Consider the following 23,930-nt stretch of genomic DNA (forward strand, 5'->3'; position numbering starts at 1 on the left):
AAAAACCATGAAGCTGTCTTTATTTGGAAATCAAGGCACCACTGATCTTCTGCATCGTCACCAGGACTGCGGATTTTGCTCCAGGCTCGGGGGATGGGGCTGAAGCTGTCCCTCCCTCAAAACCAGGAAGAGCCAAGCTGGGGCTCCGCACCAGGCCCCCTCCTCCTCTGCCATCAGTAGACAGAGCCCTGTGTTAGACTGGGAACGGGGAACAAAGACCTCCAGCCACCTGCCTGCAGAGAGGGTGTTATAAACTGGGGGGGAGGGGGGGCGGGGAGCACCTTTAAAATAGCAACACATTAACACTCACAAATGTATATATACATGCTGAGAAGCTGAATATAACAAGAGATTAATAAGAGCATGAGTAGCAGAATGAATGACTAGGAGAGGAGGGTGAGTAAAGGAAGAGGGTGTTGGCGTTAATTGCTCCAAGCTGAGGAAGGCAGGTCACGGCTCCTGGTGCAGGCTGCTCCAGGATCCAAGAGGGGACAGCGGTCAGGACACCCTGGCAATGCATCTCCCGGCTGACAGCACTTCCCTAACCCTCATCCGTTCCCTCTGGCTCCGAAGGTTGCCAGGGCCATGGGGACTGCAGGGGGCTCTGCAGGCCAGTGGGTGGTGGAGGCAGGGAGGAAGGAGACAAGTCCGGCTCGGTCCCACTGTCTCTTCTTCCATCCCACCTCCCATCTCTCCTCAGGATTCGAGATGCTCGGAAGTATCCCAGGTCCTCGGGTCTCTGCCCACCTTGTCACTGCCTACTTCCTGTTTTCATCGGTCACGGTGGCTGAGACCATCCCTGTTCCCAGTGCTAGTCACCTGGGGCAGTGAGGGACTCCGCCAGCCTCTTCAAGGTGCTGCTGGGGAGGCGGGCGATGCGGCTGCGGCGGGCGATGGAGGAACTGAGGGCAGAAGGAAGGAGGGAAGGCAGGAAGGTCACAGCTGTGCCCCTGGGCTACAGGCGGGAATGGGTGGGTGGACCTGGACCCCAAGCTTTGAGCACCAACAAGTACTTCCAAGGCCAGATCTGAGGGAGTGAGAGAGGTGGGGCGGGGAGCTTTGTGGGGTTTGGGAGGGAAGCAGAGGTGAGGGGCTGAGGAGTCCATTCCCTGGATTAACCAGTGAACACTAACGCCTCTCTCATGAAGAGGGGCCTGTGGCCTTTAACCAAAGAAGGTGGCTACCCTTCGCCTCTAGAATAACCCTGTCACAGCAAGGCCAAGGGAACCCGTCAGACCCAGACGCTGGCCCTGCTCGCGGGACCCCCGCTACTGGCTCCAAGGTGTCCAGACACGTGGGGCCTGCAGTTGGCCCGGGCACCCACCGCCCTGGTGAAAGCTTCTCCCCCCCAGCACCTCCCCAGCCTCACCTCACAAGGCGCCTCTTCTTGCGGGCTGAGGTCGCAGGGAAGGAAGAGGCTGGCTTGGGGCCCTTCGTGGTGAACAGGGGCGCGGGTCCACTGAGGGAGGGGAAAGATGAAGGGAGGCAGGTCAGGAGGGAAACAGGAAAGGCTGCGGCGCCTCCTTCCTCCAGCCCCAGCCTGGGGGGTGGGGAGGTGGACAACATGACCTCCGAGGCCTCTCCTCCTAAGAGGTGGGTTCTTGTCCCCGCCTCTCTCGGCCCGGGCTGACAGCTGAGTGACAGGCTGTTCTGGGAGAACATCCAGGTGTCAGTTTCTGGTGCGTCCAGGGAACCGGAGTTCAAACGATTTCACCCTTCCACCTGCCCGCTTGGAGCTTGTCACCGAGAGGTGGTTCGGGCTGCGGGAGGTGGGGGTGCGGTGGGCAGCCTGCCGCCCTTGGCCTCATACATCCAGGGTGTCTGCCGCTTGTTCTTGCCCTTGGACTGTCCTGAGCTGGTTGCTCTCCCCCTACCCTGACATGTGGTGGAAGGTGCGGGTAAGAGCTTCATCTTCTCTGAAAAACGCTGAATAACGTTTTCTGAGTATCCCCCTCCTGGTTCCACATGCCAGGCTAGAGGGTAAAATCTGGGGGTGGCAGCGGCAGATAGAAGTATTTCTCAGGGGCACACAGAACTCCAATCGGGGCAAAGGACCCAAGTGATGCAGAGGAACAGAGAGGGCAGGACAGCCCTTGTGAATTCCTGCTCCCTGCTCACCCTCCCCAGGTGGGGGGCCCATTTGTAGCTACTCATGGGGTGCCACAAACCAGCACAGAGCTGGCAGCTTTGAAATAAACAGACAAGGCAGGGCCCTGAGAGTAGCAATGCCTCCCTGAAACTGTATGCTCTGCCCTGCTGGGCCTAGGGAGTGACCTGATCAGACCAAGGGAAAGAGACAGCAAACGTCTAGGCTCCAGGAGCTGGGCTGTGTTTCACTCCTCCAGGCAGCACCACCGTTCCTCACTGACCCCTGGCTCCCTGCTGGGACGGCTGGGAGGACCAGCAGGGGAGACTCACCTGGGGATGAAGGGCTGATCCAGCCTGTTCTGGGGCACATTTTCCCAGCCAGCGCATTCATGGAAACCCAGCTTTGAGGGGGACTCCTCGGAGAGATCAAAGGTGATGTTGAGGTTCTGAGCGGGCAGGGCCACCGGGGTGGAGCAGTTCTGCAGGGCAGAAGGGCCCAGAGGCACCCGGCTTTTGATGACTGTGGCTGGGCAGAAGCGAGGGGAGTGGCAGGGGGAGGCGACCCTTCCCTTTTTGGGGGGGGTGGGTCCGAGTGAAGGCTGAGTCTCAGGCAGGGACCCCCTTCGCAGGCAGGGCAGGAAGGACTGGTGCTGACGCTTGGTCCCCAGCCTTGGGGCCTGGTGACTGTCTTGCTCTGAGGAGCTCAGTTTCCTTCTTCTCTTCTTCTCCACGGACTGCAGAGCTGCCTGGGCAGAGGTGCTGTCAGGCCCAGGTGGGGCCCCCAGACCGTGCATGAGGCCACTCAGTTGCCTTGCCATGGTCCGGGTCACAGGGCCAGAGTATCCTGGAGGCTCTGGGTATAGAGAAGGAGGGTGTTGAGAGATCACAGACTGAGCAGAAGAAAGTAAAGTTTCTAGAATTTGGGGAGAGAGACATGGGAGATATGCAGGAGTCCCTAACTCCTCAGTTCTGTCAGGACTCCTGGGGCCTCTCTGCACACCCTGTGATCCCAGAGGTCCTATCCCAGCACCTGAAGCCCCAGCTACTCCTCGGCACCAATAGGCAGAGGCAGAGCAGGGGCGAGACTCACTTGGCTCTGAACACAGCTCCTGAGCCAGAGGTGCCTCCCTGGCTGGGCCAGGAGTCCTGGAGGCCTCTGTTCCAGGCCCAGGTTTTTCCTCTCGCACCAGCTGCTGCAGGGTCTCGAACTCTGCGATCATGTCAGGGGTCAGGAGGTTGGCTGCTTGGAGCAGGGAGTACTGCCGCTGGGCCAGGCACAGAACCTTCAGTGCCAACCTGGAACAGAGAGAAGGGGATGCCCATCCTACTCCGACCGGCTGGCCAGGGTCCTCGCCCCATTGCTCCCGGTGTGGGGAGGAACACAGGTGGGCTGGCAGCCCCACCATCCCAGCCATGGCTCCTGCTATGCCACATCCTTGCTGAAGACCAAGTTGGCAGAGATGGTCACAGGTAATGGTGAGCGGCTTTACCCACCTAAACATGCCTCCCAACAAAGACAGTGACCTGGGAAGTAGGGAAAGGGTGCTCAGTGGACTTGGACTCAGGTGCAGTGATCTTGAATAAGTGCATTTACCAGAAGAAAGGTAGCAGTGAAGAGCCAGGCTCAAGTCAGACTGCCAGCCGGGCAGCTGAAATCCCTGTTCCACGCCTCCCACCTGCTGAGCTTGGATCACTGCTCACCCTCAGTCTCCACTTCTTTTAAACGGGGATAACCCACCTCATCAGATTGTTGGGAAGATGAAATGAATGATTTTATACAGAGAGTGTTTAAAGAATACTGGTGCCCAGCCGGCGTGGCTCAGTGGTTGAGCGTTGACCTAGGAACCAGGAAGTCACAGTTTGATTCCTGGTCCTGGCACATGCCCGGGTTGTGGGCTTGATCCCCAGTGTGGAACGAGCAGGTGGCAGCCAATCAATGATTCTCTCTCGTCATTGATGTTTCTATCTCTCTCTCCTTCTCTCTTCCTCTCTGAAATCAATTAAAAAAAAAAAAAAAAGAATACCTGGCATATGTACTCAAGAGCGAGCACTATAAAGTTAGCTAACTATTGTTTCCTGTAAAGTAGAAATAATGCCATCTACCTTGTTAGGATATGAGGAGATTAAATAAGATAGGCTGTGTGATCTGGGTTCTGAGAGCACCCCTAAAAATGCCTGCAGTCTGCGCTTTCTATTGCATGGCTGGGATGCTGGAAGAGTATGCGTGAATCAGTGCATACTTCACATGCACTGAGGGGCTACTTAAGGGAAATTATGAGCGTAATGTGATTATTGATGTTGTAAATTTAGATTCTAATAAAGCAAATTTCCTTTCTGTCAGGCACACCTACGATAAAAGAGAAAACACAATTATCTCGGTGGGGATTATTCATGACCAATAATTTATCCTCAGGTAGCATAATCTACTACCTGCCCGGACACCTCTGAGCCTCCTCCTCTGCCCTCAGTGTGCGCCCAGGGAAGCCAAGCTCATTTTCTAAAGCAGCCTCCAGGCCTTTGTGAAAGAAGGCAGGATGTAAATTAAAAAGGACACAGCGGAAACTCATTCCATATCCGCCTGAGCCACACATATAAAGATTGGACTACTAAGGGAAGTGGGTGTTTGGGAGAAATGCACTGGCTAGATGTCAGATGAGCAGGTCTGGCCCCATCCCTCTCGCTGTAGCTGTGTGGCCCTGGGCAAGCGCCTCAGTACCCACCCCATCTGACAAATGGACACTTGGTCTATGTCAGGGGTTTTCCAACTAGACTGGAAGAAGCCCATCTGAGGACATTTTAAATGGAGCAACTCGGCCTTATCTGTTCTCCGTATTAGACTTCAGCGTAAGATTTCATTTGAAGGACTTGGCAGCAATAAAAATTCTGAAAACCACTGAACTGGAAAATCTAAGATTGACTCCGTACCCTGGTGGTCTCAGAGCCTAAAGTCTAAAGACAAAGAGAAATTATTTTCGACGATCTGATTGTGACGGTCTTTCCAAGTATGGATGCGATCAAGAATGTTCTGCAACCCCTAACACTTGGGGTCTTCTGTCACATTGTATTAGCACTTCAGCACAAAGAAGTAGGGAGAATAATCAGGCCTATGATCCCCAAATCACAGCCACGACCAAAGCAACCTGTCAGAAGCCACAAGACCAAAAGCAGGGCAGGAGTGAGAACCCTGGTGCCCTGGCTCCTCACAATGGGGGTCGCCAGGCAGAGAGACCCTGAGTGATAAGTGGGAGCCGGTGGCTGTTCCCTGGGCTCCAGGGGACATCGCGCCAGTGCGTCCCTGCCACTGCTGGGCCCCAGGGAGTCAGCAGCAGGAGACAGATAATAAGCTGCTGATTATTCAGGCTGCAGCATTTTTGCTGAGTTGGAAACAGACACTCCCCAACAAGAAATAAAATTAAACAGGCCCTTCTGTCTGAGAGCTTTAAATACATTGCCTAGCATGAAGCATGCTGGGGAGGGCGGAGTGGGGTTGGCAGCAGCAGAGCTAAGTGGCAGGGGATTTATGTTCTGGGGGGCCAAGGGAAAAAAATATTCGCAGCACCTCTCCATTAAGCACAGAAATAATGGTCCGAAATCTATCTCTCTGGCTTTAGGTGGTGGTTTGTATTTACTTCTGAGAAGAAACGGCTACAGCCAGTCTGTGGATGAAGAGACACGGTAAACACCTGACTCAGGAAGGCTGCCCCTCCCTCGGCCTGCCACCTGACTTCTCTTGGCAGCTCCCTCCTGCTGAGCCCGGGCAGGCAGCTTGGCCCTCAGACTGGAAAGCAAAGCACTAACCCAGGGGCCCTGCCTAACGGGTGCTTGCCAGCCATCCCGATGGAATTTGGTGTTTTGCTTCCCTTCTGTTGGGCTGCCAGCTATGTGGAGGTGTAAACAGAGAGAGGATAAATAAATAGAGTAGGTGATAATATCAAGTTGTTAAAAGCAGATAATGGCCAGCCAGCCGGCCGACTTGGCTCAGTGGTTGAGCATCAACCTAGGAACCAGGAGGTCACGGTTCGATTCCTGGTCCGATTCCCGGTCAAGGCACATGCCTGGGTTGCAGGCTCAATCCCCAGTGTGGGGCGTGCAGGAGGCAGCCAATCAATGATTCTCTCTCATCATTGATGTTTCTCTCTCTCTCTCTCTCTCTCTCTCTCTCTCTCTCTCTCTCTCTCCCTTCCTCTCTGAAATCAATAACAATTTATTAAATTTTTTAAAAATGCAGATAATGGACAATGCTGAAAAATATTGACTCTTAACTAGAGCAGAACCAGAGCTTTTGTGACTTAGCACCAACTCCCACCCTAGGAGGCTGGAGCCCATCTTCTCCCTTCTTGGACCCCAGAGAAGAGTAAGAGGATACCTACTGCTTAGAATGGTCCCTTTCCAGGTTCTGTGGTGAGAGGTGGCCCACGACTTGCTTGGCCTCCAGGTTCAGGCCAGGGGACTCCAGCCCTGACTGTCGGAGGCTCTGTTCTGACACCCGGATCGGAACCTGAAGAGGAAGGAAGTCATGGGTAGAGGGCCCGTGATGACCGCCCTCCCTATGTACGCAGCTTCTAAAACCTTTCCCCCTCCAAGAGTGGGATGACGGCTCCTGGAATGTCCAGGTCCTTGTCTGGCTTTTCTTCCTCCCAGTCTCCATCCTCCCTGCCTGCTCTCCTGATGGTAGCACACCCTCCTCATGTCCAGACACACAGGATCCGACAGAACAGCTCTCCGCAGACAGGACCTGAAAGCCTCCAATGACTAAGATGTGACCTCCAGGTAGAGAACCTGGGCCTGAAGGGACTCTGTGAGTCGGAGAGGGATTTCCTCGAATATTCCACCAGCTCTAAGTCCTACCTCCTTGGCCGGGTCTTTGTCTTTGTCCTCCGAGGGCTGCTCCTGATCTGAAGAATTCCCTTCCCTGACCCTCTCCACTTGGACCTCTGTCCCCAGGCTTTCCTCTTGAAGGACTGCAGATCCTGGGTGGAGCTCTGGGGTGCGGGGCTGGCTGAGAAGATGAGATGGTGGGGAGGAGCTGGAAAAGCTAAGGGGGAAATGAGAGGTTTAGGGGTGGGAAGTAGGGGCAGGTGGGGAAAGCAGGGAGGGGGCAGGCGGTACAGAGCCCGGAAGGATGGATGCCTGGGTAACAAGTGAGCAGTAGCTGAGGGGGGCAGAAGGAGCCAGCAATTTTCTGGTTTAGGAAACAATGACACGAACCTCTTAGCTGTACCTTCTTTTGAATAGTAGATGCTGCCTATACAGGCTGGGGTATCATTTACTCATTTGACACAGAGCATTCTGGGTGCCAATCAGTGTGCTGGGCACTGGGTGGGAACCCCTAGCTCCAGGTGCCAGAACAGAAGCAAGGCGTCCTCGCCCTCCAGAAGCTGGAGAAGGGGGTCTTTCCCTGCCGAACTGAAGGACGAGGCAGGTATGGGCCACAGAACTTACGGTGGTTGTGGAGTGCCCGATTTGGGGGGCTGTGGGAGGTCCTGTTGGGGGGCCTGGGCTCCCGCCTCATACATTCGAAGCTTCTCCCTCAGACTGGCCACCTGGAACCCAACCAGCCAGTTCCTCAGAGTCCAAGTGAGCAAAGGAGGTAGGGGCTGCCCCCTCCCCCTGGCATAGAGCCCTGGCCACACCCCAATGCTCCCGTCTCTTGTTCTCCTGCCCCCGCACCCCACTGCGCCAGGGAGCCCTGCCTCCCAGCCATGCTCCCCAGGCGGGCTTCTCACCTCAGCCTGCAGCTGCTGGCAGATAGTGGCGTACTGGCTGATGTGACAGTCCAGGCTGACCACATTGCTCTTCAGCTGAGACGGGGACACAGGGAGAGATCTGTTTGTTCATTCAAAGTAGCTTTCAGCCACCACTGCAAAAGGCCAGGCATTGTGCCAGGCACCTCACTCATATTCCCGTGACTCACTCACAACTAGGGAAACAGACTTGGGAAGGTCAGTGGCTTGAACCCAAGACCCCTGACCGCCTGACTAACGCACTCACCAGGCAGCCCCGGGAGAGCTAGAGCTCCTGGAGGCGGCAGGGGAAAACAGTGCCGCTCTGCCCTTATCTGTGTTACACGTTGGTGTTTATGTTGTTTTGCTGCTAAAAGCAAGTCTGAAAAAGATCACTGGCCAACACTCAGCCACGCCCTGCTGTTGCCTCCCTCTTGAGACGATTCTGCCTCAGTCGTCCAATGCCGTATTTTACTCTTTTTTCAAGTCTTGGAGACCGTCCTGCCTCTCCCGCACCTGAGGTCTTGCCAAGGGCAGGGATTGGGTCACTTCTACCCATTTCCCTGAAGACAGAGGCTCGGGAAGTCTTCCCTCTGCCTTGTGGGAGTCCTCGTTCCACCCCTTCCTCCTCCCAGCCTGGGGACTCCCCCAGGTCAGGCTGCACGCACCGAAAGTTTGATCTCCTTGGCCCGGTCGGCGTACTTGAGGGTGTTGTACGTGTCCTCATACGTCAGGCTAGAGGGGCTGATGGCAGCAATCATCACTGTGCGGCAGTTGCCCCCAATGGAGTCCTTGAGCAGGCGGGTCAGCTTGCTGTCCCGGTAGGGCACATGGGACTTGCGACCCTGGGGGGCAGCGAGCGGGCCTGGCGTGAGGTGGCTGGACTAGGCAGACCCAGGCTGGGACCTGGCAGCCTCTGGCTCAGGGCTGAAGGGAGGAACCCTTGGCTTTGGGCATTCAGGGGCTGTCCTGTGGGGAACCCTGGGTTTGTGCAGCCTTACCTTTGCATCGGCCAGGGCATTGAGGACATTGATGAGGGCCAGCAGGGAGCGGTTGATGTTGGCACCCTCCCGCAGCCGCTCCCCCTTCGCGTGGGTGCTGGACGCCCGCTCGGAGCCAGCCAGGTCAATCAGGCTCATCTTGGCCACCTGAAGGGCCTGGGTCAGACCGGGAACGCGGTCCTGCTGCTTCACGTAGATCTGGGGGCAGGGGGCAGGGGTGAGGGGGAGCTGGGCACCAGGAGCCCCGTCTTCAGGCTCCGACCCATGACCCCTCTCACCTGGAAGATGGCATGGGAGCGGGAGGAAGTAGCGTTGGCGTCAGTGGGGTGCTGTGTGCGGTTACGGTTCCCCCTGGTCAGCATCTCCAGCAGCTGCTCAGCTGAGGTTGGCTACAGAGGAGATGACCAGGAAGGGAGCTGTGGTTTCCCCGACCAGGACTTCCCCCCAGCAGGAGGGCTGATCTTCAGAACCCAAGTCACCAGCACCGCATGGGATACGGGGCAGAGCCAACTGCCTGGTGAGGAAACTTCGCAGGACCAACGGGACTGCTCATGCCACCCGAGCCCAATGTCACACCTGGTGGAAGGAAAGTCCTTGTACCACCACCCCCTTGTCGGGATCCTCACGGATGGCAAGGGGTCCCTTGGGCTCCAGAAGGTCGTGGATCTGCTCATTGTACACCTGAGGAGAAAGGGAGCAAGGCAGAGACCTGAGGGACAGGGCCCCTCCGGAAACCTGTCCCCTAGGGGCTGGGAGGGCTGAGCTTGTTGTTTTGCGGGATGGCATGGCGTTAAGTGACAGAGCAGGTTTAGTTCACACGTAGTCTCTCTCCGAGCTGTTTCTGCCCTCTGGGCTCTCACTGGGGCCCCATCTGCCCACTTCCTACCACCCTCTCCCCCACTAGCCACTCCACTCCCTCCTGAGGTGGTTGTGAGAATGAGGGATGGGTTGCCCAGTCCCAGGGAGGGGACAGCCCTACCTCCTGGTAGCTGATGAGCACCTCGAATTGCTTCTCCTCCTGGCGGGCCTCCAGCCGCCTGTACAGTTCCATGGTGGTCAGGTACATGATGCCGGGGTCCCCCTCTCTTCCCAGCATGGTGTGTGTCTTCCCGGCCCCAGTGGCCCCATAGGCAAACACTGCAGGGGACAGAGTGGGGAGTAGGGTGGTGACAGGGCCAGACCCACCTTTCTAGTGGCTCCCCCTGTGCATTTCCACCCAGCTCACCCTTCCCTCTCCATCCCCTTCCTTTGCCTTCCATCTGCTTCCAATCACTCACATCCGCCATGCTGGCAATGCAGCTTGAGGTCCCCACATCTACGTCCTGGCTTCCCTATAGGTCTGCCAATTCTAGGGCAAAGGGGTCTCCACGGTGGGTGTGGCATCTCCCTTCCGCAGGGATGCCCTCTCCGCTGCTGAAGGCCCGGGCTCTTTCCCTTCCATCACTTACCTCAGTTTATAACCACACACTTGTGAGTGTGATTTTGATTAGTGTCTCCCCCCACCCTCCCCACCCCCCAGACTGTAAGTATCAAGAGGACAGGAGCCATGTCTGTCTGAGCTGCTACTGCATCCCAGGGCCCAGGAGAGGACCTCACACACAGGAGAAGGATGAATGGGGGACCCACAGAGAATGCAAGGGCCAGAGCCCTCCTCAACAAGTGCCCAGCTGAGCGGGAGGGGACCCCTGTCAGAAGGCACATAAAACCCCGAGAGGGAAGCAGGGCGGCAAGGCAGCTACCAGCCAGGACTCTCCCCGCTGCCGGCCCAGGCTCTCACCGGAGCAGTTGTAGCCCCGCAGGAAGCTGTCCAGGACGCTGTGGGTGGTGTGCTGGAAGACATCCTGCTGGGTGGCCGCCTCGCCAAAGACCCGGTCAAAGACAAAGGTCAGGTCTTTGCCCTTCTTCTTGGGGCCGTCGTGCACGCTGCCCCATTTCAGGCCAAGGAAGCCCCCATCGGGCTCTTCAGGGTCAAACACCAGCACCCGCTCATCCACCACCTGAATCACAGGCCTCCGCTGGCTCTCTAGCTCCCGTGGGGTGGGGGGTCGGACCCGGACCACAACCTGCACCGCGCTGTCCTCCACTGCCATCACCATGGCGACACCTGGGCAGAGACAACATGGATATGAGGGCCAATCGGACCCCCGGCTCCAGAGGAGATGACCAGGAAGGGAGGCTTGCCCCCTCAGTCTAGCATTCAGGGCCTCCCTCCACCCCCACCCCAACAGCGGATCTGTTTTATACCTCAAGAGAGTAAGAATATTGGTGCCAGCACCAATCACTAATAAATATCTCTTTCCCACTTGAAATGCCATGTTTGTCACATCCAAATGGCTGTATTTTTCCAGGGGCCTATTGCTGGGCTTTCTGTAATGTCCCACTAGCCTGTCTGTCCTTGTGCTAACACCACACTGTTTCCATTCTGTTCTTTTACAGTATGCTTTCCATCTAATAAGGCAAGGCCACCCTCCCCCTCCACTAGTCTTTCTTTTTCATGATTTTCCTGGCTATATTCAGACATTTATTGTTCTATTTGACTTTAAGGAAATTTTATTAATTCCATCCCCAACCCAGAACTCATCCCATTCCTCGCCCCACAACAACAACAACAACAAAAAAACCTTATTGGAATTAAAACTGGAATGGTATTACATTTACATATTTATTTTATATTAAACCTTTCCATGCAAACACACGGCTATTGCCTTTCTATTTGTTCAGATATTTTTTATGTCCCTCAATAAGATTTTATAGTTTTCTTTTTCTTCAGATAGCTCTGTAATTGCCCTTTTAATGCAATTCCCAAGAACTTTATGGACTTAATCACTCTTATGAATGGAACAGCTTCCCCCATTTCTATTTCCAGGTGGTAATTGCTAGTATGGAGAAACACGTCTGATTTTTATACATTTGCCTTATCACTACCACCCTCAAACTCTCTTATTAATTCCAATTGTGTGTGTTTTTTAAAATTAGGGTTTATTGGGTTTTTCAGAGTATGCAATTATATATCAGAAAAGAAAATAATTTTTTAACCTTTTTTCCTCTCTATTTATACCAAATATTTCATTTCCTGTCTATTGCAATCCCTAGAACTTCCACAACAATGTTGAATAATAATGATGTCAATGAGCATCTCTGCCTTGTTTTTTATTTTAAAGGCAATGGCTTTAGTGCTTCGCTACTTAGAAATTATTTTTGGATATATAGTCATTATACTAGTAATTTTTTCTTTTCTTATTTTACTTAGAGTGGTTATGAAAAAGGTCTAAAATTTTACCCAATGCTTTCAGCATCTCCTAATATGTTTCTTCTCCTTTATTTTGTTGAAGTAGTAAATTATTGGATAGTATTCCTGGTATCAAACCAACCATGCATTCTTAGAAAAAACCCTACCCTGACCATGCTGAAGCTTTAAATTTTTAAATTGTCTGACGTGTCACATTTTCTTTGATGATTTTGTCATATTTAAGAAAACATTCCTTCCCCAAGGTAATAACCACTTTTATTATATTTCTATCTAATACATTTTACTTTTTAAATTTAGGTATTTATAAAGTTGGATTTATTTTTTTGGGAATGGTGTGAGGTTTCTAGATTTCTTTTCAAATGGTAAGCAATCATCTCAAGATCATTTATTAAAAACTGTCTTTTTTAAGGACACATATGTAATACCCTTTGTGATACTTTAAGCAATAAAAAAAACCAAACCTGTCTTTTTTTAATTTTAGAGCAAGAGGGGGAGGGGGAGGGGAAGGGAGGGAGAGAGAGAGAGAGAGAGAGAGAGAGAGAGAGAGAGAGAGAGAAACATCAACCTGCCACTCCACTAATTTATACATTCATTGGTTGATTCTTGTATGTGCCCTGACCAGAAATTGAACTCTCAACCTTGGTGTATCAGGACAATTCTCTAACCAACTGAGCTACCCTGTCAGGGCTAAATAGTTCATTCTTTCTCTACCAATTTCAAATGCCACATTTAACAAAACTAAATTCTCCTGTAAATGTGAATTTGTTTGTGGACTCTCCATCCTGTTCTGCTGATGTGTCTATTTCTTTCCCAGTAACTCACTGTTGTAATTATTGTGGTTCTATAATATCTCACCTCATTGTTCTTTTTCTTGGCTATTCTTAAGCATCTTGTCTGCCATATAATTTTAGAGTCAGCTTATAGAATTCTAGGAAAAATCCTGCTAAGACTTTAAGTGGAGTACTTTGAATTTATAGGTTAATATGAAGAGAATTGGCATCTTCATAATATTAAGTCTTCCCATCTAGGAACATAGTATCTCTTTTCATTATTCACAACTTTATAATCCTCAGTAAAATTTTATCGTTTTCTTCATTTGAGTTTTGTGTATTTCTTGACAGGCTTATTACCAGTTATTGTATAGTCTTTATTATATTGTGAATAGGCTCCTTTAAAAATTGCATTTTCTAATTCATTTTGCCAGAATATAGGAAAGCAACCAATTTCTGTATGCAGATCTTGTATCTGGCCATGTTACTGAACTCCCTTATTAGTTCTAATAGACTGTCATTGATTCTCTTAAGTTTTTCAATTAAATGATGGTATAGTTTGCAAATAATGACAGTGATTTTCTATTTTTAGCTCTTCTATCTTTAGTTCCCCACCCTTCACTGTCCATTAGGAATGGGTGTTAAATTTTATCAGATGCTTTTTTGGCACTAGCTGAGATGATCAGTGTTTCTCCTTTAATTTGTTAATGTAGAGGGTGACATGAACAGATTTCCTAATGTTGACCTGGCAATAATTCCAAACACTTATTTGCTTATTCCCTCTCGTATTCCCCTCGGATTTCTTTCCTTGTTTTTCTCATTTAACCTTCAAGCCAGCCTACCAAGGGTAGAGATGGAATTTTTGGAATGCAGGAGTCACAGATATCCTGGAAAAATTCAACCCAGCTCTAGGGATATGTTAACAGGAATAAGGGGCTGTTCCTGGGGATATGAACAGATGAGTGCTTTTGCAGGTTCCGCTGACAGGACCAAGGTCATTCAGGAAAGAAAACTGGAATTTCTACCTAATACTACAGCGCAGAACTCATGTTTGTTTGTTTGTTTGTTTTGAGGGGGGGCGGGGGGGGGGAAATGAGGCAGAATTGAGCTGACTTGAAACTCCCGTTCCCACCTCCAAACTTCTTAATTTCTCCATATACAAAACAAAGATATCAACCAATAAAAATCTATATGTATATTTTTTCATATACATATATGAAGGGAGAAGGAGATAGAAACATCAATGATAAGAATCATTGATCGGCTGCCTCCTGCACACCCCCTACTGGGGATTGAGCCTGCAACCCCGGCATGTGCCCTGACCAGGAATTGGACCGTGGCCTCCTGGGTTTATGGGTCAACGCTCAACCACTGATCCACACTGGCCTGGCCAATAATAATCTTTTTACATGTGTATAATTTCTTTTCTTGTTCCAGCAATTGGACTGCAACTGCCTACCCACTAGACGAGGGACTGTTTAAGCATCGTATGAGTAGGCTCTCCTTTCATCTCCATCACAATCCCACAAACAGATACTATTCTTAAACTCATTTTTCAATGAGCAAATTGAGACTGAGAGAGTTAAGCAACTTGCCCAGGATTCCAATGCTAGTGATGAAGCCTGGTTCCAACCCAGGCAGTCTTGACTGCAGAGTCTGCATACAGCCTTATAATGAAGGCTATTATATATTATGCTTTCCTGATCACATTGTTGGAATAGTCCCTTATGTTTTTTAATAATTATAATCGCTTTTATGTAACTAGCGTAATGTATTATGCAAACAGTTTCAGCTATATGGACTGTACCTAATTTTCAACACTCAGAGAGAATTCCTGTCTCCCATCCTCGCATTTCCCTCCCCACAATCACCCTTCGCCCAGGGCAGAGAAGGCAGAGGCTGCTTGGCCCCACAGCCTGGGTCTACACTGGCTGCCTTAATGGCAGTCCCAGCTCCCCACAGGGAGGGTTTCAGCTGAGGAGCAGCGACAGAGCAGCCTAACATTCTAAGCAGGAAATTAAAAAGGGCACTGGCAGCGGAGTGCGTGTAACCTTTACAGTTCTCTCCTCTCCGCTTCCTGAGGGCCAGCGAGGCAGACTGTTTGCCTAATGAGATGTTTTCCTCCTCTCTGAAACAGCGCTAGGGGCATGGGTTGGGGGTGGGGGTGACACTTGGCATGGCTGCGGCTAGGACACCGGGGTCCTGGCCCGCTGCTCTGCATCGGACTGGTGGGAGGTCTTTCCACCGGCCACATCGCATCCATGCTTCCCCCCTCTGAGAGCCAGAGAGAACAGCTATAGATCTGCTCCCGCCCGGGGGGATGGGGAGATTAATGAGAGAACGTTTGTCAAGTTTGCTTTGATCCTCAGTTGGAAAGAGCATTTCAGCCCAAAGTACGAGGGAGATGATTCTTTAATAAGATCTTCAGGGTTCTGAGCCAGCCACAGTCACGTCCTGCTTCTAACCCAGGGCAGCTCATTAAAACCCAGAGGCTAGTTCACTGCCGAGCTGGGAATGGAAAGCCAAGATTCAGTTGTTTTCAGGATAGCTTCCTCTGCCCCCCTCAAAGGGACAGGCGGAACAAGACCAAACTCCTCAGAAGCCGCGAGAGAAGATTTCTGAGGACTGGAGGGGATCCGCCTGCAGACATCGAGAGCTGGGAAGGCAGGCGGTGCCTAGCCCTTGGATACTCTGTTTTTACAGGGATTGCTGTAGTCCCCTTCATTGCTCCTTCACAACCCGCACACACTGTGTTTCTTGTCCTTACGCTCCAAAAGAGCAGAACCCGCTTCTGATACAATCTGTGCACCCCAGATACCCAGGCACCGGGTCCAGCATGCAGCAAAGGCTCTATCATACTTACCCTATGGGTGAATAAAGGCCAGAGGAGGGCACAGTCTGAATCCAAAAGTCTAAAAGTCATTGCTATGACAGCTAACATTTATTGAGTGCCTACCATGTATCGGGCCCTGTGCTAAATGCCTTACAAAGGGCGTCATTTAACTTTCACAACACTCTCATTCTGTAGTTAGATCCGTAGGCTCAGTAAGGAACTTGTCACATGGATGATGAGTAGCAAGGTCAGAACTTGACCTTGTTCAGACGGTCAGCAGAGGCAATCAATACTCTTTGTACCAGACCATTCTGCCCTGTAGCTGTGCTTTTGTGGCGTCTGCCTCCCCTCACCCTAGTACCTACAGGGCAACATCCAAAGACCACTGGTTCTATCTATGGTTGGTTGCGAAGAGAAGAGCTGTGTTCTCTTGTGTGTGTGTGTGTTTGGGTGTTTAATAAGCAATCATAAGATGTAGCTGATGACAATTTTGCTTGTTCCTAATTTTATTTTTATTTATTTCTCTTGTCTTATAGTTATGGCTAGGATCTCTGGTACACTATTGAATAGAGACAGCAAGAGTGAACAATCTTGCCTTTTTGCTGCTTTTATAAGGAATGCTCCTATTATTTCACTTGGTGTTGGTTTAAGAAAATTTACCTCTATTTCTAGTTTACCAAATTACAATAAAAAAAATCATGAATGGGTGTTGAATTTTACTGAATTCTATTTCTTTTTTTAAAATATATTTTATTGATTTTTTACAGAGAGGAGGGGAGAGGGATAGAGAGTTAGAAACATCGATGAGAGAGAAACATCAATTCAGCTGCCTCCTGCACACCCCCCACTGGGTATGTGCCCTCAACCAAGGTACATGCCCTTGACCGGAATTGAACCTGGGACCCTTGAGTCCGCAGGCCTACGCTCTATCCACTGAGCGAAACCGGTTAGGGCTTGAATTCTATTTCTGTGCCTAATAGAATATGTTTTCTCCTTTAATCTATAGTTATGTAAATTGTATTGGTAGTTTTTCTAATGTTAAACCATTCTCATATTCCTGGGATAAACCCAGTTTGGTCATAATGTATTTTTTAATACACATTGCTGATTTCTGATTGTTAATACTTAATACATTTTTACAACTACATTTATAAAAGAGATTGGCTTATCATTTTTTGGGTCTTATTTTTAGTATCACAAAATAGACTGGAAATGTTTTCTTGGTTTTTATTTTGGGGGGGGTAGTTTATATAAGAATAGAATAATTTCTTCTAATTGCTTATAAATTTCTGGTTGAGTTTGGTAGGTTGCTTTTTTATTTGTTTGTTTTCTGTTAATTCTAACCCAAGGATACTTTTTTTCATTGATTTTTAGAGAGCGTGGGAGGGGGAGAAGGGGAGAGAGAAAGAGAAACATAGATGTGAGAGAGACACATTATTTGGTTGCCTCCCACATGCACCCCAAATGGGGTAGGGAATTGAACCTACAACCCAGATACGTGCCCTTGACCGGAATCAAACCCAAGACCCTCCAGTGCATAGGCCAATGCTCTAACCACTGAGCAAACAGGCCAGGGTGGTAGGGTTTGTTGTTGTTGATTTCAGAGAGGGAGAGGGAGAAAGAGATAGAAACATCAATTATTAGAGAGCGTCATCGATCAGCTGCCTCTCGCACACCCCATACTGGGGATCTAGCCCACAACCTGGGTATTTGCCCTGACCAGGAATCAAACTGTGATCTTTTGGTTCATAGGTTGACGCTCAACCACTGAGCCATGTGGGCCTGGCTGTTGTCTTTGATGGATGTGTCAGTACATTTTAAACTAATTTAATTTCCTCAATGGCCCTAAGTTTGTTCAACATTTTCAGAGCTGCTTAAATCAATTTTGGTAAATTGTGGTTTTTTTCCTAGAAAACTGTCCAAAAGCATTGTTAAAAAGGGTGTTCCATTAAACTTGTTCTCTCTCTTTCTCTTTTAATTTCTCAGTAACTGAAGTTATGTCTCTATTTTTATGCTTAAGAACATTTTTCTATGTTTCTTTATTGCTAGAGGTTTGGCTTTTTTTAATTAGTCTTTTTAAAGATGCAGATTTTGGCTAAGTTAAACCTCTCTATTATGTAATAAAATTCTACTTCATTATTTTCTGCTCTTAACTCCTTTTTATTTCCTACTCATTTATTCTATTGTTCTATCTTATTAAAGTTGTGTATTTGCCTCACTAACTTTCAGCTTTAAAAAAAAAAGTTGAAATGTAAACACTTAAGACTATAAATTACCTTAGAAATATTGCTTTAACTGTATCCCACACGTTTTGTAAATAGTATTTTCACTGTTCCATACTAATTATCTTTTAATTACAATTATGATATCCCATTTAGCTGAGTTAAGTGGGTTTTTAAAAAAGATCTAAAATATGGGTTTGTTTTAATTTCTCTTTCTTTTGTCTTTTTAACTAATTGCTTGTGGAAAGAGAATATGAGTTGAACTCTGATAATTGTTTAATCTTGTTTTGTGGCCAGATAGAGGCAATTTTTATGAATACCCTAAATACGCCACTTGTATACTCTTTTTGAAAAAAGTATAAATGGAGCTGGGTTGGGTAATATAAAGACCAACAAATTGAGGTACCTTCATTCAACAATGAAATAGGTAGAGAAGGGCTGGACACATTGGTAGTTGAAACATGGGATGTGGTGAGGCCGAGAAAATAGAATTGGGACAAGACTGGAGAAAACAGTGTAACACTGAGAAGAAGCTCATTCAGAAAAATGTAGACTTTCTCCCCTGAGCTAGGCTCAACTTCTCTGTGTTTCCCAGTCTGTAAAATGTAAATGATATTCGTACCTATCCAATAGAGTTGTTGTGAGAATTAACTAAGTTCATTCAAACATGGTAAGTGCTAAAGAACGTTAGCCATTATTATTAGGATTATCATTAGGATTAACATGACAAACAACATTTTCCCATGATGCCAAAAGTACTGTCTTCAGTAAAAGCCCCTGTTTCCCGCGGCAGAGGCCAGGCTTTATCTTTTCCAAGTTACTTTACCACCTTCAAGAGTCAACGCTAAGGGAAGGCATCCTAGCAGCAGTAGCAGAAAGCATGGTCTAACCATCCAGATGTTCTTTCATCCATTCCTTCCTTCAAACTTTACCTCTATAGTAAGTAACTCATTCACTAAGTTTCGGCCGCAGGCAAAGCTCTGCCATCGGTTCTCCCGCAGAGGTGTGGGCAAAGGGTGTTAGCTACCCCACACAGACGCGCAGGGGGTCCCAGGTCTCCAGATGTCGTGTCCGGGAAGACCCAATTCTCTCACACACGGGCAGGAGGACCTCTCACAGAGCGGCTGTCCAGAGGGCCTGGCCCAGTGCAGATGTGCGGACACATCCAGGTCCCGCACAAATGAGCAGAGGAGTCGCGATCTCCTGCGCAGCTGTGTAAGGAAGCGCCATGCTTCCGGCACCGACCCTGCCCGGTTCCCTGGAGACCATTCGGACCCTGCGTGGTCTCCACGCTGCCCCTCGGAATCTCGCTCGAAAGAGGGCGGGCTGGGGCTGCCGCCCTCGGCAGCTGGGGCTGAGCGTCCCAGCCCTGCGCGCAGGAGGCCGCGGGAGCGCTTACCCTTCGTCGGTTCTCTGCCGCCGGTGTTGCCGCTCGCCACCGGGTCCCTCGGCCGCAAACGGGAGCCCGGGGCCACCCGACAGTGCGCCCCACAAGCTCCCCTTCCCCCCAAGAAAACCACCGCCCGCGCCGCGCTTTCAAATCAGTCGGGTCGGTTCATCCGCGCTTCCCATTGGTCAACGCCCGCGTCGTTGATTGGCTGTTTCCTAAGTAACAAAGGACCGGCGCCGCCAGCAGTGCGCGTGCGCACTTCCCGTAACTGTTGTTCGAGGCAGGCTCCGCGGCTGGACGGATTACACCGACCGGCAGTAACCGGCGCGCGTTTGAGATCCGGGGGTGGAGGGTAGATGGGGGGGCGTCTCTGTTGTCCCTGGGACTGGATGCATCACCAGTTGCAGCAACGAGACATCAAACCCGTTTTCAAACCTGCTTTTACTGTGGGCATCCGCTTATCCAAGCCACTGTCCAGGGTTTCTTCCCGCCCCTCGACGATCCCTAGAATGAATTTCGAGAGCAGCCTTGATGTGGAAAAGGCGGCGGCGGCAGAGAATGACGATTCCACCCGCTTGGCTCTGACAGTGGTAGGAGTGTCGCGGACTGATTGTTGAATGAGGGTTGACCCCTTAGGGCATCGCTGGGTAGCCCCGTCTCCATCCGCCACAGCCACTTGCTGCTTGAATTCTGGTGGGCCAACTTCATGCTGATACCCATCACCCGAGGTTGTGGGGGTCAAGGAGAGTTTTGCCTGATTCCAATCACTAGTGGCTGAGAGTCAGTTTACTAGCCTGTAAAATGGGGCAAATAGCGTGCTGTTCCTACTGACCTAGAAGACCATGGATGAGACAGTGCTCCAACCCCGCCCCCCCCCCCCCCCCCATGTAAAGGGATACCTTTCTATGACTCTGATTAGGGTGATATGGGTGGTGGCCGCCAGCAGCCAGTTGCTCACCACTTTCATTAAATTGATCTGAGGCATGCAAGAAAACAAGAGGCAAAATGCCCTCTGTGGACCTGCCATCAAGATAATAGAGTCACAGCCCTAGCCGGTTTGGCTCAGTGGCTAGAGCATCAGCCTGTGCACCGAAGGGTCCCGGGTTGGATTCCCATCAAGGGCGTGTACCTCGGTTGCCGGCTTGATCCCTGGCCCTGATGCACTCGAGAGACAACCAATCAATGTCTCTCTCTCACATCCGTTTCTCTCTTTGTCTCTCCCCCTCCCCCAACTCTCTCTAAAAATCAATGGAAAAATATCCCTGGATGAGGATTAATAACAACAACAAAAATTTTTCTTTTTAAAGATAGTAGAGTCACAGCTCTGGCCACAAAGCTCAGATCGTCCAGATATGCCAAGATTGTGAGTTCCATCCCTGATCTCCCCCCCACCCCTTTCTCTATTTATACTTGGTTGATTAGGCCCAAACTCTTCATTAACCTACCTAGACCTCAGTTGCCCTCTCTGTATAATGGGATAGCACTGTAGGTTTGGTGAGAAGAAAATGAGAAAACCATGCAAAGGTTCTTGTAAAGCTACAAGGAAACCATTGCCATCTCTACTACCCAAGAGAAATGAAACTGTTGAAGAATGGCTTCCAGAGGTTTGGGACTGTGGTGGGGGGCTTGTGGGACTGTGGTTGGGGTCTTTAGGAGCCTCCTGGTCCAGTTCTGGTTTGAACAATTAGTTGGAAAAGGTCAGGTGAGTCAGGGTGAGGCCAGGAGCCAAGACTGATTATGCTCTCAGAAGGACATGACATGCAAGTTGAGGTCTGAAGGAGGAGTGGAGCTAGTTTGGCACAGGGAGCTGTTCCTTGGCTCTCAGAAGTCAAGGGAAAATAACTTTTCAGGTGAGTCAACTGAGCCCATGATGCTGAGAGGCCTTGGTAGGGCCTGGCCAAGCCTACTTTAGTAGACACAAGTGGAAAACCCTTGGTCTCTACACCACAGATGCTGATAAGAGGAGATTGATCTGGCACTGGCCCCAAAAGAATTTCAAGACCTAACACCCAGACGTGAGGACCAGGTGCAGAATTTTTGCCTTTTATGGTGGCCAAAGAGTTTCTGGGCTGATATGGGTGGGGGGTCGGGGGGGCTGTGAAAAGCAACAGGCTCTATGCTCTTGTGAGCTGTGTGGATATAATCACTATTTGTAACAGGCCAGACCACTAACCCTGCTAAGGAGACATAGAGCAGGCACATCCTTTTACCCACACCCTTATCACTGCGCACACTTTGCACGTAGGTATGGCATTAGCTGTTTCAGATATAGGCTAATTTTAAAAGGTCCTTGAACCGAATCCAAGACATCATTCTTGCCATCCTCAACCGTGAGCCAGACTTTAAGATCTGGCCTCGCACAGAAGCCAAGCGCTGTGAAGATGAAAAAGTGTCCACTCAGTTTGTCAACAGGGAGGTCACAGGTGTCCTCGGCAGAAGCAGTTTCAGAGGCGTGGCCACAGCCAGATCCCAGAGGGAAGTGAGAAGATAGTAACAACTCTTTCAAGTCATCTGGCTGTCAAAGGGAGCAGAGAAAGGAGGTAGTAGCTGGAAGGGGATGTGAGGTTAAGGGAGGATTTTTTGTTAATTCTCACCTGAGGATATTTTTCCATTTTTTTTTTTTTTTTTTTTTTTAGGGAGAGTGGAAGGGAGGGGGAGAGACAGAGAGAAACATCGATGTGAGAGAGGCACATCCATTGGTTGCACCTCGACCAGGGCCAGGGATCGAGCTTGCAACTGAAGTACGTGCCCTTGACTGGAATCGAACCCGGGACCCTTCAGTCTGCAGTCCAATGCTCTATCCACTGAGCAAACCCATCTAGGGCTCAAGGAGGATTTTTAAGAATAGGAGAGGTTTAAATGCTGATGGGAAGGAGCCGATACAGAGCAAGCAGTTGACGATTAATAGAGAGGTGTGATTAACAATTAAATGAAGTCCCCCAAGGAGGTGAGAGAGTGGTCAACAATCTCACTTTGCCCAGCTGGGTTTACCAGAATGTGGGACTTTCAGTTTAAAAACCTGGACAGTCCTGAGCAAACAAGGATGGATTGGTCACACTGGTGAGAGAGCGTGGATGCAGAGCACAGTGGCAGGCTGGACCCTGGTAGGGGGCACAGCTCCTCCATGGAGGCAAAAAGGAGGAGGAAGGAGGGGCATAGATGCAGGGAAGTTTGTGGATTTTATGGTGGAAGTTGATGGCATCTCCTTGTAGCTTCTGACTTCTCTGAGAGGTAGGCGATGTGATCACCCATTGGACAGTTAACTTCACACTCCATCTGCTGCCTTTGTTGCTGGGCTGAAACATAATAGGTACTCAATAAAATTGGCTGAAGGAATCAATAAATGAGTGAGACTGGGGGTAGATGTTGCAGGTTGGGTACTCTGAGGAACCGACTCTGAGATCAGTGTGCAGGAAGTTTATTGGCGAATACCCTTAGAATTAACACCTGTGGAAGAAAAAGAAAGGAAGCAGGATTAGGGAGCTGGGAGCTGGGAACTCTGAAGCTGGGAAGATTCTTCCGCCTTGTCCTGAGTTTAAACCTGCATGTTGATCAGTCACTGGAAACAAGCTGCCTGAGAAAGAGGTAGGACGTTGAGCAAGGCAGCTCACATCAGCAGAGACAATCCCTGGATGGGGCTGGTAGCCAAGAGCCATCTGCTGGCGGCACTGCCAGCAGCTGGGAGAATACAGGGGTGGGCAAACTTTTTGACTCGAGGGCCACAATGGGTTCTTAAACTGGACCGGAGGGCCGGAACAAAAGCATGGATGGAGTGTTTGTGTGAACTAATACATGTTAACACTGCTGCTGGTGAAGGAGCAGAGGGGAGAGCAAGAGAACCCTCCACTCTTTCGGCTCCGCGGGCCGGATAGAACAGCCGAATGCGGGCCGTAGTTTGCCCACGGCTGGAATAGACCCTCAGTCCTGGAAGAGACTTGGGCAGTGCCTCACAGCATCCATCACAGGAGGTGGAAGTTTATGGAGAGGGAGAGAAGTTTGCAGAAGCTGCTATTATGGTGGTAGAATGGTTCGTGTGGCAGGCACATGTTACTGAGTAAGCTGTTGTCCTACTTAGAGGAAGCTCTCATATGGCCTTGGAGACAGGTAGGTAGATGACTGCTGGGGAGTCCAGGAAGGCTCCTTGGAAGAGCAGGCAAGGGACCTGGGCTTGTATAATGAGCAGGTGTTCTGCAGGCTAGGCCTAGCAGAACCATCCCTGGCTCTGGGCAGGTGGGGAGAGGTTTGTAACTCTCCTGGCCTAGGCAGTTGTCCTAGTCCAGACTGGGGCTCTTCACTCAAGGAACAGAGGGGCCTGTGCCGGGGGGGCCTGGGAAGAAACCCTTGAATTTGCTCTTCACCATCTGGGAAAAGCCAGGCGCCCCACCCCTGCACCAGCTGTCCAGGCAGCAGGCATTATAGGAAGGGGTGCGTCTGGTGATTGAGGGGAGGAAAGACTGCTCAGGCTGGGAAGTAGTGAGATTCAACCATCCCCCTACTCTAGGCAATGGCCAGTCAAGAGGGCTGTTCTCAGAAAGAGTAAGCCATGTGATCTTAGGTAAGTTAATGCACCTCTCTGTATCTCAGTTTTCTCATCCACAAACATGGGTGTGACAATAGTCACTACCTTGGGGGATCATTGTGAAGCTTAAGTGG

General features: G+C 50.2%; 1 protein-coding gene across 1 annotated transcript; it reads right to left on the reverse strand.

Moving 5' to 3' along the window:
• Positions 1–19,561, reverse strand: KIF18B (kinesin family member 18B). The gene is made up of 15 exons (XM_059670426.1): positions 19,287–19,561; positions 10,590–10,916; positions 9,792–9,949; positions 9,389–9,493; positions 9,091–9,201; positions 8,813–9,010; positions 8,480–8,656; positions 7,815–7,889; positions 7,531–7,631; positions 6,937–7,123; positions 6,459–6,586; positions 3,179–3,384; positions 2,419–2,941; positions 1,370–1,459; positions 1–902 (listed from the first exon to the last, which is right to left on the reverse strand). Exons 2-15 carry the CDS (start codon positions 10,906–10,908, stop codon positions 812–814), a joined length of 2,469 nt encoding a protein of 822 aa, XP_059526409.1. The 5' UTR covers positions 10,909–10,916; positions 19,287–19,561; the 3' UTR covers positions 1–811.
• Between the last annotated feature and the right edge of the window lie 4,369 nt (positions 19,562–23,930).

Source organism: Myotis daubentonii, chromosome 16 (assembly GCF_963259705.1).
Source record: "Myotis daubentonii chromosome 16, mMyoDau2.1, whole genome shotgun sequence".
Lineage (NCBI taxonomy): Eukaryota > Metazoa > Chordata > Mammalia > Chiroptera > Vespertilionidae > Myotis > Myotis daubentonii.

Excerpts from the sequence above, each read along its gene's own strand:
- KIF18B (XM_059670426.1), bottom strand. The coding sequence starts at position 10,908 with ATGGTGATGGCAGTGGAGGACAGCGCGGTGCAGGTTGTGGTCCGGGTC. Across the intron at positions 9,011-9,090 it reads GCTCCCATGCCATCTTCCAG|ATCTACGTGAAGCAGCAGGA; the intron begins GTGAGAGGGGTC and ends CCCTGCCCCCAG. Across the intron at positions 7,890-8,479 it reads CCAAGGAGATCAAACTTTCG|CTGAAGAGCAATGTGGTCAG; the intron begins GTGCGTGCAGCC and ends TCCCCGTCTCAG.